The following is a 13,486-nucleotide window of genomic DNA, read 5'->3' as shown; positions in this document are numbered from 1 at the left end:
AATTTTCTTCCCATAGGCAATTAAGGTGAACATGCACAATTTACCATCATCAGTATTCAATGAAAAGGTTGCAAATAGACTTCTGGAGCTGGTTCCGCAGACAGATACTGTGCTCATGAAAGTTATAACACCAGGCACTGACACAGAAGCACCTACAGTGGAGCTCTTCAAACGGTTCACAGATGAAAAACTATTAGTGTCCATCAACAACACACTAGCATTGGATCCAGACTTAATAAGGTTAGTGGTAATACTTACCTGTAACTAGATTAAGTTTGTGTGCCATTCTGACACAGTACGCACATTAGTCCTAACTACTCTTTGTTTGTATTGTTTCCACAGTTCTATACTCCGCTAAATTAGCCACTGTAAGATTCATTCATAAAAAATGTTGTTTGAAATGCAGGAACAGGGCTTCTGTGTCATTGGCAACTTAGTGTCAACTGGGTGTATTGCCACATCATACTTAAGACGTGGCAACATTTATATGATTTTCCTCAAGGCACAGACTGTTAAATTTTGTGCTGATGGTGTGAACTCCAGTAATTGCATATCTACAAGTGTCCTAAGAATTAGTGACTAGCCGTCTGGGGTCATGTATTCCTGCTGGTAGTCATGGGTGCACAATGACTGTTCTACCTATGCCCATTGTTTGGATGGTTGTGTCAAGGACTAGTGAGGCAACTGCTCAGTGACCACCCTTGATGCAATAGATCAAGGTCACTAGCAACTAGGGCAACTGGATGCTGTAGCTGACTTGTGTTAAGTTTGTTGGGTTACTTCAAAATTTCAGTTGCACTTCTAATTTTGCTTTGATGCGTCCTCACCTTCCTTGCAAGGATTCACATGTCTTGAAATTTTATGTCACAACTGCTGTTGGTGAAACACTATCAATTATTAAGTGTGCAGTCACAGTTTCACATAGTATTTGTACTCTCCTGTAAAGTGAAAATGAGCATCCCAGTTCAACAATGTAGGCAGCATTGCCCTCAGAATATAGGGTGTAACAAAAACAATTGTCCGATTTGGCATGTACATATTTCTGAAACTAATATACAGTGAATTTTCTCTTTTGATGAATGGGAAGTTAAAAAAGGTTTTTTCATACCTTTTCATAGGCGTTCAATATGCCCCCCCCCCTCCCCCCCCCCCCCGAGATGCATGGCATATGCCCATGCAGTATTCAAATTTTTCCCACATTGCAGCAAGCATGCCTTGAGTTACAGCTTCCGTGCTACTGTTATGCGATGTCTCAGTCCATTCATTATGGTTGGTAACAGAGACGTATAAAGTATTTTATAAACCGCCATAAGAAATAATCACATACAGTCAGGTCCAGTGACCTTGGAGGCCAGTAATGTGAGGTTGAATCATTTGGTCCAGTGTGACCGATCCAGTTTTCAGTAATCCTTTAATTTAAAAATTCCCGCTCCTTCAGATGCCAGTGTGGCGGTGCCCCATCCTGTTGGTAAATGAAGTTGTTTGAATCAGTCTCCCACTGTGGAAAAAGAAAGTTCTCAAACATATTGAGATACATGCTTCCTGTAACAGTGTTCTCGGCAAAGAAAAATGAACCATACACCTTTTTCTGTGGAACTGCACAAAACAAATTAAATTTTGGAGAGTCCCTCTCATGTCGTACAACTTCATGTGGTTTTTCCTTACCCTATATTCTCATATTATGATGGTTCACCTTCCCATTTAAGTGGAATGTTGTCTTGTCACTAGACAATAAGGATGGAAGTAAACTGTAATCCTCCATCTTGCCAAGAACGAAATTACAGAACTCCACATTTTGTTGTTTGTCACCTTCATGAAGAACTTGCTGTAGCTGAATTTTTTATGGTTTTATGTGTAAACATTGATGCAACACACATCGGAGGCATGTTGAGCTGTAGAGTTGCACAGCGAATGGATTTCTGCAGACTCCTTGTGAAACTATGGCAGAAGCATTTGACGTTTGTGTCAGACACTCGGGAATATCCTGGCAATGTGCCTTTACAGGGACAACCTGTTCCTTGGAATTGTTCATGCCTTCTTGTAATGCTCAGTCTGTAGGAGGATCCACATTATACCTAGTATGAAAGTCGTGCTGAACAGTTATTACTCATCTGCACTACCCAAAACATAGAACACAAAATGCTTTCTGTTGTCCTGACACCATTACTAGAACTGTATTGGGTGCACACTGTTGCTACCTAGCGGGAACCATGTAAAACTTGAGAGTTTGCTCTTTCCAACAACACGTTGTTCACACAGTCATCTCAAATAACGTAATAGTTATGATTATTATTTTTTTTAAATTTCGGATGATTCTTTTTGGTACACCCTGTATATCAAACCATGCTTTAAATGTGAGAGGTTTCATGAAATCTTTGGAGAAGTACAATATATTCTGGTTGCTGTGCTCACTGAGAGCAAGTGGGTTCCACAGCAAAGCACAACAGCTGCTAGTTCATTGATGCACTCAGCATAACGGTAAGGGTACCAAAGGAAGCTAAATTTGCTGTATTTCATTATCTCTCGCTTAGTAACCATTTTTACTGTTCTGTGTCAGAGCTCTTAATGCAAAAGGTACTGAGTAGAGCTCCCTGTTTTTGTTTGATGTTGCCAGCACTACTAATTTTGTTCCATTGGGCAATCATTCTGTGCAGGACAAAGGAGTTCTGAGAAGTATGATGGTGACACTCAGTACGTTGGTAGCAGTTGGGTTGCTTAGTTTCTTATGTAGATTACATTTCAGTGTGCTGTTAGAATTTCTATAGACCTCTGTGTTCAGAAATGCAGCCACACCATTGCTTTCCATTTACTCTGTTTGTATTGTGTTCCAGTGAAGCTTTTGAGATGTTAATGGTACTTCGCAACTCCACTTCTCAATGTGGTAGATCATAAAAGTACCATCAACATATCCCAGTCATCAACTGTTGTGTAGCTACACAGAATTTTATGCTGTTAGCTCGATAGCTTCGAAGCTCTCCAGATGCCTTTTGCTAGTTGTTGTTGTTTGGGTGGTGGTGGTGGTGGTGGTGCTGCTGCTGCTGCTGCTGGGGGGTATATTGCCACACTGCATGCTTCCTCACAGTGTCTACAATGTTAAATGGAATACAATGACAATGAACGTAACTACCTGCTATGATCACATATCTCCTATTCATCTCTTTTTTTTAATTGTATTGTTGAGTATAATTTTTTTGTTAAAGCAACTGTTATATTTTTGACCAGTATATGTTGCCCATGTGATAGATGATCAACAGTTTCTTTTGATATGATTGTTTTTACCCTGCTTCACTTGGTCGTAAGTATGAGAGCCAATACCATGAATATAGTCCTCAATACCATGGCTATAATCCTCAATCTTTCTTATCAATTGTTTTTTGTAATCCATGTTATTGGTGGCACTAGGACTTGGATAATTATTCCCTCAGCTGTACTATCATAAGTTCTGCAGTCTTTGAGCAGAACAGACATATTGTTTATTATTTGTCCTGTTGGGTTGCTCCTTAGTTGTCTGTAGATGGAATCACTCAGCAACAGGATCAGTTGTATTTAATATTTCTTGCTAGTAATGGATTTTCTTTTATCTGTCTTGCAAACAACAAAATCCTGGTTCCATTCATCATACAATAACCAGTAGGAACCCATGTAATAGATTTACCAAGGATGACGTGGCAGGTCTTGGCACCTCATACACATACAAGACAGAGTGAAGTGCTACCTGCATAGGAGAAAGTGGGAAGCCCATCAGCACCCACAAACAAGAGCATAGTACAGTACGTTCTGTTGGGCCAGCACAATGAATAAGTGACAAAAGACTGCTGTAACCGTGTGTGATTGATAAAGATTGAGGAAGTCAGAGAGCTTGTGAGCTAACCGAGGATAAGTCAGACTGAAGTAAGTGACTCAACCAAAATCCTTGAGGAGCTCAGTAACATTAACAGGTAGAATAGCAGCAGGTTCTCGATGTCATGGTTACCAGAGATTTCAGTCTACTGGTGCATGACTGATCACATGATTGTTTAAACATAAAGCATAAATAGAATTGCTGCTTTTTATACCTGAGACTAGCGGCAGAAAAACACTGTGGTCTGAAAGCTAGTTTCTGTTTGATGATAGTCTGCCAGTCATCATCAACTTTTTACTCAGCAAATAGTCTCCCTCTACATTAGACCTGTGATGTCATAAGACCAGTTGAAATGTGAACACTGTCATCAGTGAGGTTGTGGTACCACTGGAGACACAAAATATACTAGTACTCAGATCACAAAGAGTCTACAACCAGAGCAGAACCACCACAACATGATCAAAATATTGGTTACTTTAAGAAGTCAACATTATGATACACAAGTATACTAGCAAGATTTTAATCATAATAATTTGAGAGAGAGAGAGAGAGAGAATTTTTTAAAAAAATTAGGCCAATTTGAAGCTGCCATATCATCCTAAATTATAACTAATTACTTGAAGTGACATTTTGTAACCTGCTGATGATATATCACTTTACCATTCAGAGATACGTCAATAATAATGAAATAATCGGGGTTTAAAATATGCAGTAGCGTAACATGCACGTCAGCTCCCAACATGAAGACAGACTCACCATTACTCAACAAGTGTACAGTGAAACAGTTCTGTAGCTCCCAAGTGTAGAGTCTTCATAATTCCACTCAATAAATTCAGGAAAACTATTGTAAAAAATCCAGGCTGAGGAGCGTGAGAGTAACAAATGGTGTGGGAAGATAAATTTGTGCGGAGCTCTGTGGAAAAAGATGTGTGAATGAAACAAATATATCATAGCGTGCTGAGGAATTAACACAGTAGAAAGAATAAGTAAGGTGTGTCAACATAATACAAGAAAGATGGGTTCGAGGAGCATCGTGAAAGAGCAGTAGTTGGTAACATGCTTGCTAAAGTGCAACGGAAGTAACTGTAGTTTGGAAATAAAAGAAAATGTATTACAGAATTTCATTTGAAAATTATGAATATAAATTTATTTCAGCTGAGCTTTAATGGTGATACATCAAAATATGTGGCTGACCGAGACTCAGGCCGGCCGGTGTGGCCGTGCGGTTCTAAGCGCTTCAGTTTGGAACCGCGTGACCGCTACGGGCGCAGGTTCGAATCCTGCCTTGGGCATGGATGTGTGTGATGTCCTTAGGTTAGTTGGGTTTAAGTAGTTCTAAGTTCTAGGGGACTGATGACCTGAGTCGTTAAGTCCCATAGTGGTCAGAGCCATTTGAGCCATTTGAACCGAGACTCAGACCTGTATTTCCCACTTATCGTGGTCGGTTGACATGACCACTTTGGCTGTCCATGCTCGCCTCCTGAATTGAACATCAAGAGATGTGGATAAGTGGGGCATATGGTTGTTTGGCTCAGTGGGGAGGCATGCACAGATAGCTGAATGGGTTAAGATGACTGCTGGCAATAAGTGGAAAATTGGGGTCTGAGTCCTGTTCAGAGAGCAGCGAATGCCTTTCCTACACTTCTCTTCACAGTTATTCTGACCCCACCCTGCTAGTTCTACAACACTGTCTGAAAGCTTCCCTTTTATATTCAGGTCTTCGGCAAATACGGTTCTTCACACTACGAAATCTCTAAATTGTCCACATTTTACGAATATGATTCCTTTGAATTTATTATACATACTAAAACCTACTTCCAGCGTATTGTCTATTTCATTGCCACTTTTTAAACTTTAGTCCTAGGTGCTGTTGGTAATATAACAACAGGCTTGTTTACTTGAGCATCTTTTTTGTTCCAAAATGCACGTTTCTTCATAACATTGCTTAGATTAGCCATTACTAATTAATTTCCTTTACATAGCTATTAATTACAAATGATGTACCCTCCTCAGCTGTATCAGAATTTCCTTTCACTATGTGCAATTCCTTTATGTATTATTAATTAAAGGATATTTATATTTCTCTTTATTAATATCATCAAATTTGTCAGCTAGTTCATCTGTACACATTCTATCACAGTACCGTCAAAGTTATCAGCATATACATGTACATTTTCATTAATTACTTCCATATTCTGAACATCAGCTGTATCTGTTTGATTTGTATCAGAAATAATTTCATTATTATAATTACTAGAACAATTTTGCCTATTTCTGTTAAGCCAATCTGACAGGAACCAGTAAAGTATCATATGAAATACCGTATGAATAATAAATTGCCAATCTCCTGTTCAGTGGGTCTGTATAAAATGTATATAAGTAGGATCAGCTGAAAGCCAAAAAAAAAAAAATAATTTATCTAAATGGTAGCAAGTGGAGTGAGTCCATCTTGCTATGTTTCACTCTCTTGGGGAGGTTGGGGTGTTGTAGAATTATGAAAGTGCTCATCATTATATTTGATTGTGGATAGGAGGTTACAGAAGATTACATCTTTGAATAAGAATTATGTTCAATCTTGGTATAAATATTTCATAGTTCCTACTTTTAAAATTCTGATGAGCTAGTGTTGTGGGAGGGTTCATATGGCTCAGATTGTAACACTGCTGGCAAAGTTGTTATTGTGTTGGAAACATTGTCCAGTTAGATAGTGTCATGTTTCATACTAGAATGTGCTTGTGGGTGGCCTTCTGTCAGGGTGAATTCTTGATTTATTGTTTCACTGGCATAGAGGGAACAAAATTAAATGCTGTCGCAATTGGAAATGGAATAGACCAGTTTACTTTAGAAGAAGGCCTTCTGACCAAAAGCTTACATGGTCAGTAATCTTTTTATTGTGCCTGTCTGCAACTCAGCATATCCACTAAATGGGGAGTTGCAATCAATCATTTTCATAATACTGTCATTATTGCATCTTGGACTTCCCATTGTTTGAAAATGTTTTATGTAAGGTAGGGAATGTTCTTGACAATGACAGAGGGATGATTGCTGGGTCAGTGGAATAAGATTAGATCATGTTTTGTTGGTGGAAACACAATCCTGGAGGAAAGGAGTTAATTTGATGTAAACCAAGTATGGAATCGGACCCATATTTTTCAGTTCGGTTCCTTATTTATTTAGTCTTACATTTTATTTTGGCAAAGTAGAATAGGCAGTAGATTTTTTTTCGTAGGCAGGATGGAGGGAACTTGTTTCCAGGCAAACAATGCAATTCAGGGTAGTTGTATTAGAGCCTTTCCAGAATGAAGATTGATTGTGGCAATACAGAGCTACGAGCATTACATTGCAGATTTGACCAGCTATATATGATAACATTATGTGTTACATTACAAATATCAACAACTGAGATGTTGGAGTTGATGCAGAAAGCCCATGGAAAATGTCCTTAATTGAATGTACAGAGTATTCAGGAGAAAAAGAGAATATGAAAAATGAGAGATCTTTTGGAAAGCCATCAGCATCTCTCATCTCCAAAAAATCACTGTAATAAGTACTACAGTGATTACTGAAAGACAGAAATGTTGAGTTGTTGATGGGCACACACAAAAGAAGGAAAACTTGCTAGCTTTCAGTTATCCTTTGAGGAGCTAGAGCACTGTCTGACATTGCGACCACGTACACACACACACACACACACACACACACACACACACACACACACACACACACCCTGAGGAAATATTGGATCTTGACACTCCTGTGGAATATTTTAAGTAAACCTTTACTGAAGACATAGTGCAGTACATAACCAAACAAACTAGTTTGTATTCTGTATAATGCCAATCCAGTAAAAATGTAAATGTAGAAGAAATGGAACAATTTATTGGTACAACCATGCTTATGTCCATTGTTCACCTCCCAGCAACAAGGCATTGTTGGTCTCAACATCTGGGCCACCCTGCTGTGAGTGACATAATGAGCTGTAACCGAAGGGAAGAAATAAAACGCTTCATACACTTCTGTCATAACAGTAATCTAGTCCCTGCTAATGACCCCAACCATGACAAACTTTTCAAAATTTTCCCACTGCTAGACCAGTTACGTGAAAGACAATTGTGAGTATCAAAAGAGGAATTTTTAGCTGTGGATGAACAGATTATTCCAACAGAGTGCAGATCTTCACTAAAACAATACAATCTAGTAAACCAAATAAATGGGTTTATGATTTTGTTATTAGTGGGGTATCAGGATTCGGCTACTATTAAGAAATTTTTGTTGGAGCTCAGAATAATGTTACAATATTTGGTGCTGTGGAACTAGGATTTAGCAGCAATGTTGTTGTGCGTCTTACACAAACAGTCCCACGACATGCGAACCGCAAGCTTTTTTTTGACAGTTGGTTCACTAGTATACCTTTGGAAGTGTGTTTCCATAAGGAAGGAATACAGGCACTAGGAACAGTCCATGCCAATCGTGTACCAGGTTGCATTTTTGCTAAAGAGGCAGATTTGAAGAAGAATGGCCGAGGTAGCATGAAGGGGAAGATAGCAACAGTAGATGCCGTACAATTGTCAGTAGTATCCTGATTTGACAACAGAGTAGTCAACACTTTGTCTACATGTGTTGGATCCAAGCCAGAAGGCAAAAATAAGAGACTTTTCAGAAAGGAAAAGAAATACAAAATGATACCTTGTCCACCCTCTATGATGATCTACAGTGACTACATGGTGGATGGCAATCTGTTAGATTCTATGCTTGGATTTTACAGTATTCAAATCAGATAAAAAATGATACCTGAAGATATTCTTTCATCTAATTGATCTAGTTCGTGATAATAGCTGGCTACTATGGAAAAAGAGAAATACAGACTACATGCCCCTAGTGGATTTAAAGGTAGCAGTTGCAGATGCCCTCTGTAAAAAGGGCAAAACATTATCCAAGAAATGAGGTAGGCCAAGCAACGAAATCCAAAAACAGCTGGACAGTAAGAAGAAGAAAGGTCCTGTGGCAGATCTTCCACAACGTCAGGTATGACAGGATGGCATAGATCACATGCCAGTCTGGCTTGAAAACCGTGGTCAATGCAAGTATCCAGATTGCAATGGAAAATCCTACATAGCATGTCTGAAGTGCAGTGCATCTTTATCTTTGAATAAGGAGAGAAACCGTTTCATGAAATTTCATAATAAATAGACTAAATGATAAATAATTTTGTTTGATTTCTGATAAACATGCAAATTAATGAACTGAAAGTGTAATTATTTAAAAAAATAAACTTAGTTCTGATAATGCATGTTTATATCTTGTTGTATATTTTCGAAGTGTTTTCTCATCCAGCCTGAAACTAGTATCACAAAATGTTAGCCATAACTGTATTCTGTCCCATATATGGCTCAAACCCCTAAATCAGGACTAATGGACCACACAAAGGAGATACAATTTTTTAAGTATTTTTCCAGACATCAGGACACTGAAATTAACATTTGACATTTTTTCACAAAAATAAAGAGAGTCATGCAGTAAGGGCTTAATTGGCAGCAAACTGTAACTGTGTGGGTGAAGGGAGTAGCTAAACTCTGCATATTGTATTCCTCATTTTAGAGGCTGATGTGAGGAAGTCAAGTCCATGGTTTGAAGAATTTGTAGCATGGTATGCGGAAAGTGCATTGACTGTAGTCATTATTAGTATTCTTTGTTGGACAATAGTACATGTAAAAGTGAAGTAGAATGGGAAGTTTATTTATGAACTGTGTCGGAGGACCCTCCAGTCAGACATGTAGTGTCACATAATCTGCAGCATGATATGCTGATTCTCTAGAATGTTGAGACTGTAGCATAGGGAATTTTGGCCGTTTCCACATAGTAACTGCCACAATATGTTTTTAAATTTTGGCAGTTCATAGGTTTCACCTGAATAATTTCTTGTAATGGAAAAAAAAAGTTTTAGACATGCATTAAAGAAAGATGCTCATAAAGTAGGTGTGAAATTGGAAAATGGAGAACTTTCTCAGAGCAGAATAAAGTATTTATTTCGTGCATTGGATTCTTAAATTATGGAGATATTTCCAATTGGTACATTCCAGTAATGGATGTGCTGCATGGTTGAGATACTAAATTTTAAGCTTTTATGTCAAAGATGTGATAGAGAATGTACCATTTTTCATGGTACAGTGTAAGTCACTTGTAAATAAATTAGCGTAGAAAATGACACATATCTGTGCTTTGTGTGTGTGTGTGTGTGTGTGTGTGTGTGTGTGTGTGTGTGTGTGTGAGTGTGTGTTTTCGTTTTGTAAGAAAGACTGGTAGAAATTTTGATTGAAATTTAATTAATATGGTTGTAACAAATGGAGATCGTATCATGAGTTCAGAGTCAGCAACTGAAAATGATCATGGAAGTGGGGTAGGTTGACATAGGGGGAGATAAATTTATATGGATAACCTTAAAACAGCAGGCTGTAGTATGAGGGGAAACTTCGAAGAGGCTGAAAGAAATCATGATAAAATTTGTGCTTTGCAGTATATAAGATTCGGAACGGATTACGGAGATCCTTTGAAGACGTATACTCCAGTTGTGGACAGATGGATGTGTTAGGTGGTTGGATTTGTCAATTTTAAACTTAAACTGTGAGGTGGGATTCGAATTTTTGAAAGTGGAACACATTTGAAGGGGAGTTAATGATGTGAATATGGATTTCTACTTTTGTGTGTGATTTGTGGTTATGTCTTCAATGTAATTGCTATTCTTGAATTTATATTATGAATAGAGTACTCTGGCAAATGCTCAGGTTGTTGTGACAGACATGCACTCACATCTATGACACAATGCTCTAGGTGTTCACTTTAGAACTTGTAATTTTGTTATAATTCAGCTGCATCTTCAGTACCATGCATTTGATGAAATTAATGATAATATATATACAACCAATTGCTGCCACAGTATTAAGGCTTCAATCGTGACTATGTGATACATCCGGAGATCCTGTAATGAAGTTACAAACCTCCAGAGATAATTTAGAATGTTAAATATACCTATTTGAGGTAAGGGATTATGAAATGAAAATGACACAAGCTGAAAGTTATAAGCAAAAATCATTGTGATACCTCTGATAATGGACCTTTTCTACTGGAAACTTTTTGCTCCCCATACTTTGGGAGGTAATCGTATGACGAAAACAAGAAAAGAAATCCAGTAGAATGGGCTTTAAAGTGCATACCTCAAGGGTTACGAGCAACTGTTCATCTTTGCTTCTGTAAAACCACGTCTACTCTACAAATGCTCATCACTCTTAAGTACGCATTTTAGAATACATGTTTTCTAGACAATTTGGTCTTATTTTGGTCCATACTACTGTTGAAGCAAGCAATGAATTCCATATTGCAGGTGATTTTTGTTCGTGAAGTACTGAAGAAACTTAACATCTGCTATGTGCAGGAAACACCTGAAAACTGTCATTAACTTACTGGGTAGATGGGATGTGAGAGGAAATCACATTTGGATCAAAAGTGGAAATTTTAGGTGTGTGTGTGTGTGTGTGTGTGTGTGTGTGAGAGAGAGAGAGAGAGAGAGAGAGAGAGAGAGAGAGAGAGAGAGAGAGAGCTAGAGCTGGGTTACATGTATAGTTATGACCTTTTTTTTTTTTTCAGGTCATCTGAAACAAGTTCTGGTACAGACCTGCAACGTAAGAAACGTGCGGAACGTTCTCAGTCTGTACCATCTGCAGGGAAAGGTCCAGATGAACGTTACAGTGAAACTGGTAAACATAATAATTCACTATCTTCAAAACACTAAAAAATCTTGAGGGCCCACATAATAAAATACTTTATGCAGAGTAGTGTGTTGTTCAAAACATCCTCAGATGTATAAAGCTTCTGGATTGTGTAATGCTTATCATACTGGTTAAGAGTAATAAGTAGTGAGTGAGGACACGTAAAATCGGGTCTGGGGTACTCTCCTGTAGGATTGTTTGCAGAAAGAATACCACTATTATAGCATTCCTGAAGTATTTCGGTCACAGAGTTGAGTATAGGTATTTGCTGAATAAAAGTCTCTGAGTTTATAGTTAACTAATGTTTCAAGACTATTTGTGCAAATTAAGCTACATAGAGTAAATACTAGTAGGAGATAGGTATTTTTATGTCTTCTTGTAACCTGTGATGAGATATGAGTTTATTGCTAGTCCCATTACTCACTAGGAAAGGAAAAGATAAGTATTGAGCAAAGTGAAAGGAGAGAGAGGGTCCTAGTCAGTGCCACAACTCGTCAGCAAAGCAAGTGACTATGTTCTTATATTCAGAATTAGAGCTGCTTACAGTTATCTTCACAACAGAAGGACTAGGAATGCAGCATAATGCCACAGTCTTTGATCAAATTGTAAGATTCATGTTGCAATAGATGAGACTGGCTACCTATTCACTACATGATACTTCAATATGAGGAATTAGTATGGTCCTGTCCAGCAGCCTTTACTGGTGTTACGCTCCATGGGATTCACTGTGCATCTCTTAACCACCATCTTTACCTCCTACATGTGACCTCTAGGTCCTGTAGTCCCAGGAAGATGATACAAGGACATAAATTCAAGAGTGACGGTGTAGTTGGGTAGTATTGTTAACAAATGTATGCTTTCCATTGAGTAAAACTGTGTCAAAAAATAACATATTGCTTTTGTAATTCTGTTGCCAGTGGATTGCACAGAAATATGACTAAATTTGAACGACCCTTCAAGGTTTAATAGCTCCTGGCTAGGGGCAAGAAAATTTCGAAAAAAACAGAGCGACACTGAATTTGGCAAAGAATATCAGATTTGGAAAAACACCGAATTTTTTCAGAACATGGCAAATAATATCATCAAACTGCGCAAAAAGGCAACAAATTCAGCGAAAAATACCCCTGAATTTGGTAAATGAAATCACAGAATATGGCAAAAAAAATCACTGAATATTCCAAAAATGACACGAACTTTGGCTAAAAATGACAGAAATCGGCCAAAAGTAAAACTGAATTAGTAATGAATATAATAGAGGGAAACATTCTATGTGGGAAAAATATATCTGAAATCAAAGATGATGTAACTTACACACATGTGTGTGTGTGTGTGTGCGCGCGAGTGTATACCTGTCCTTTTTTCCCCCTAAGGTAAGTCTTTCCGCTCCCGGCATTGGAATGACTCCTTACCCTCTCCCTTAAAAACCCACATCCTTTCATCTTTCCCTCTCCTTCCCTCTTTCCTGATGAAGCAACCGTTAGTTGTGAAAGCTTGAATTTTGTGTGTGTGTTTGTGTTTGTTTGTGTGTCTATCAACATGCCAACGCTTTCGTTTGGTAAGTTACATCATCTTTGAATTAATAATGAATTAGGCAAACACTGGATTTGGTGAAAAATCACTAAATACAGCAAAAATATCGCTGAAATTACTAAAAAAGACACTGATTTCAGCAAACAAATAAAACCAAGTTAGGCCAAGAAGCAACATTGAATTAGGCGAAAAAGTAACATAGAATAAGGTCATAAAACAAAACAATTTTTCCTGCTCCTACTTAGTAGGAAATAAACTGCAGTTTTTTCCTCCCTAAGTATTAACCTAGATTTTTCCAACTCAAATTAAAGTACTCAGTCCCATTCACTGCTGAAAGTACAAGAAGGTTGAG

The 13,486-nt window shown here is 38.0% G+C and overlaps 1 protein-coding gene across 3 annotated transcripts in view; it reads left to right on the top strand.

The window, feature by feature from the left end:
* LOC124798408 (tudor domain-containing protein 7A-like) overlaps positions 1-13,486 on the top strand; it is a 192,227-nt gene that overhangs the window by 139,190 nt on the left and 39,551 nt on the right. For all 3 annotated transcript variants that reach the window (XM_047261814.1, XM_047261806.1, XM_047261822.1), the window contains 2 exons: positions 17-240; positions 11,483-11,592. In XM_047261814.1, the coding sequence (XP_047117770.1) occupies positions 17-240; positions 11,483-11,592 (334 nt within the window). The remainder of the gene's footprint in view (positions 1-16; positions 241-11,482; positions 11,593-13,486) is intronic.

The sequence above is a fragment of the Schistocerca piceifrons genome, chromosome 1 (assembly GCF_021461385.2).
Source record: "Schistocerca piceifrons isolate TAMUIC-IGC-003096 chromosome 1, iqSchPice1.1, whole genome shotgun sequence".
NCBI lineage: Eukaryota > Metazoa > Arthropoda > Insecta > Orthoptera > Acrididae > Schistocerca > Schistocerca piceifrons.
This window is presented reverse-complemented; position numbering and strand designations above follow the sequence as displayed.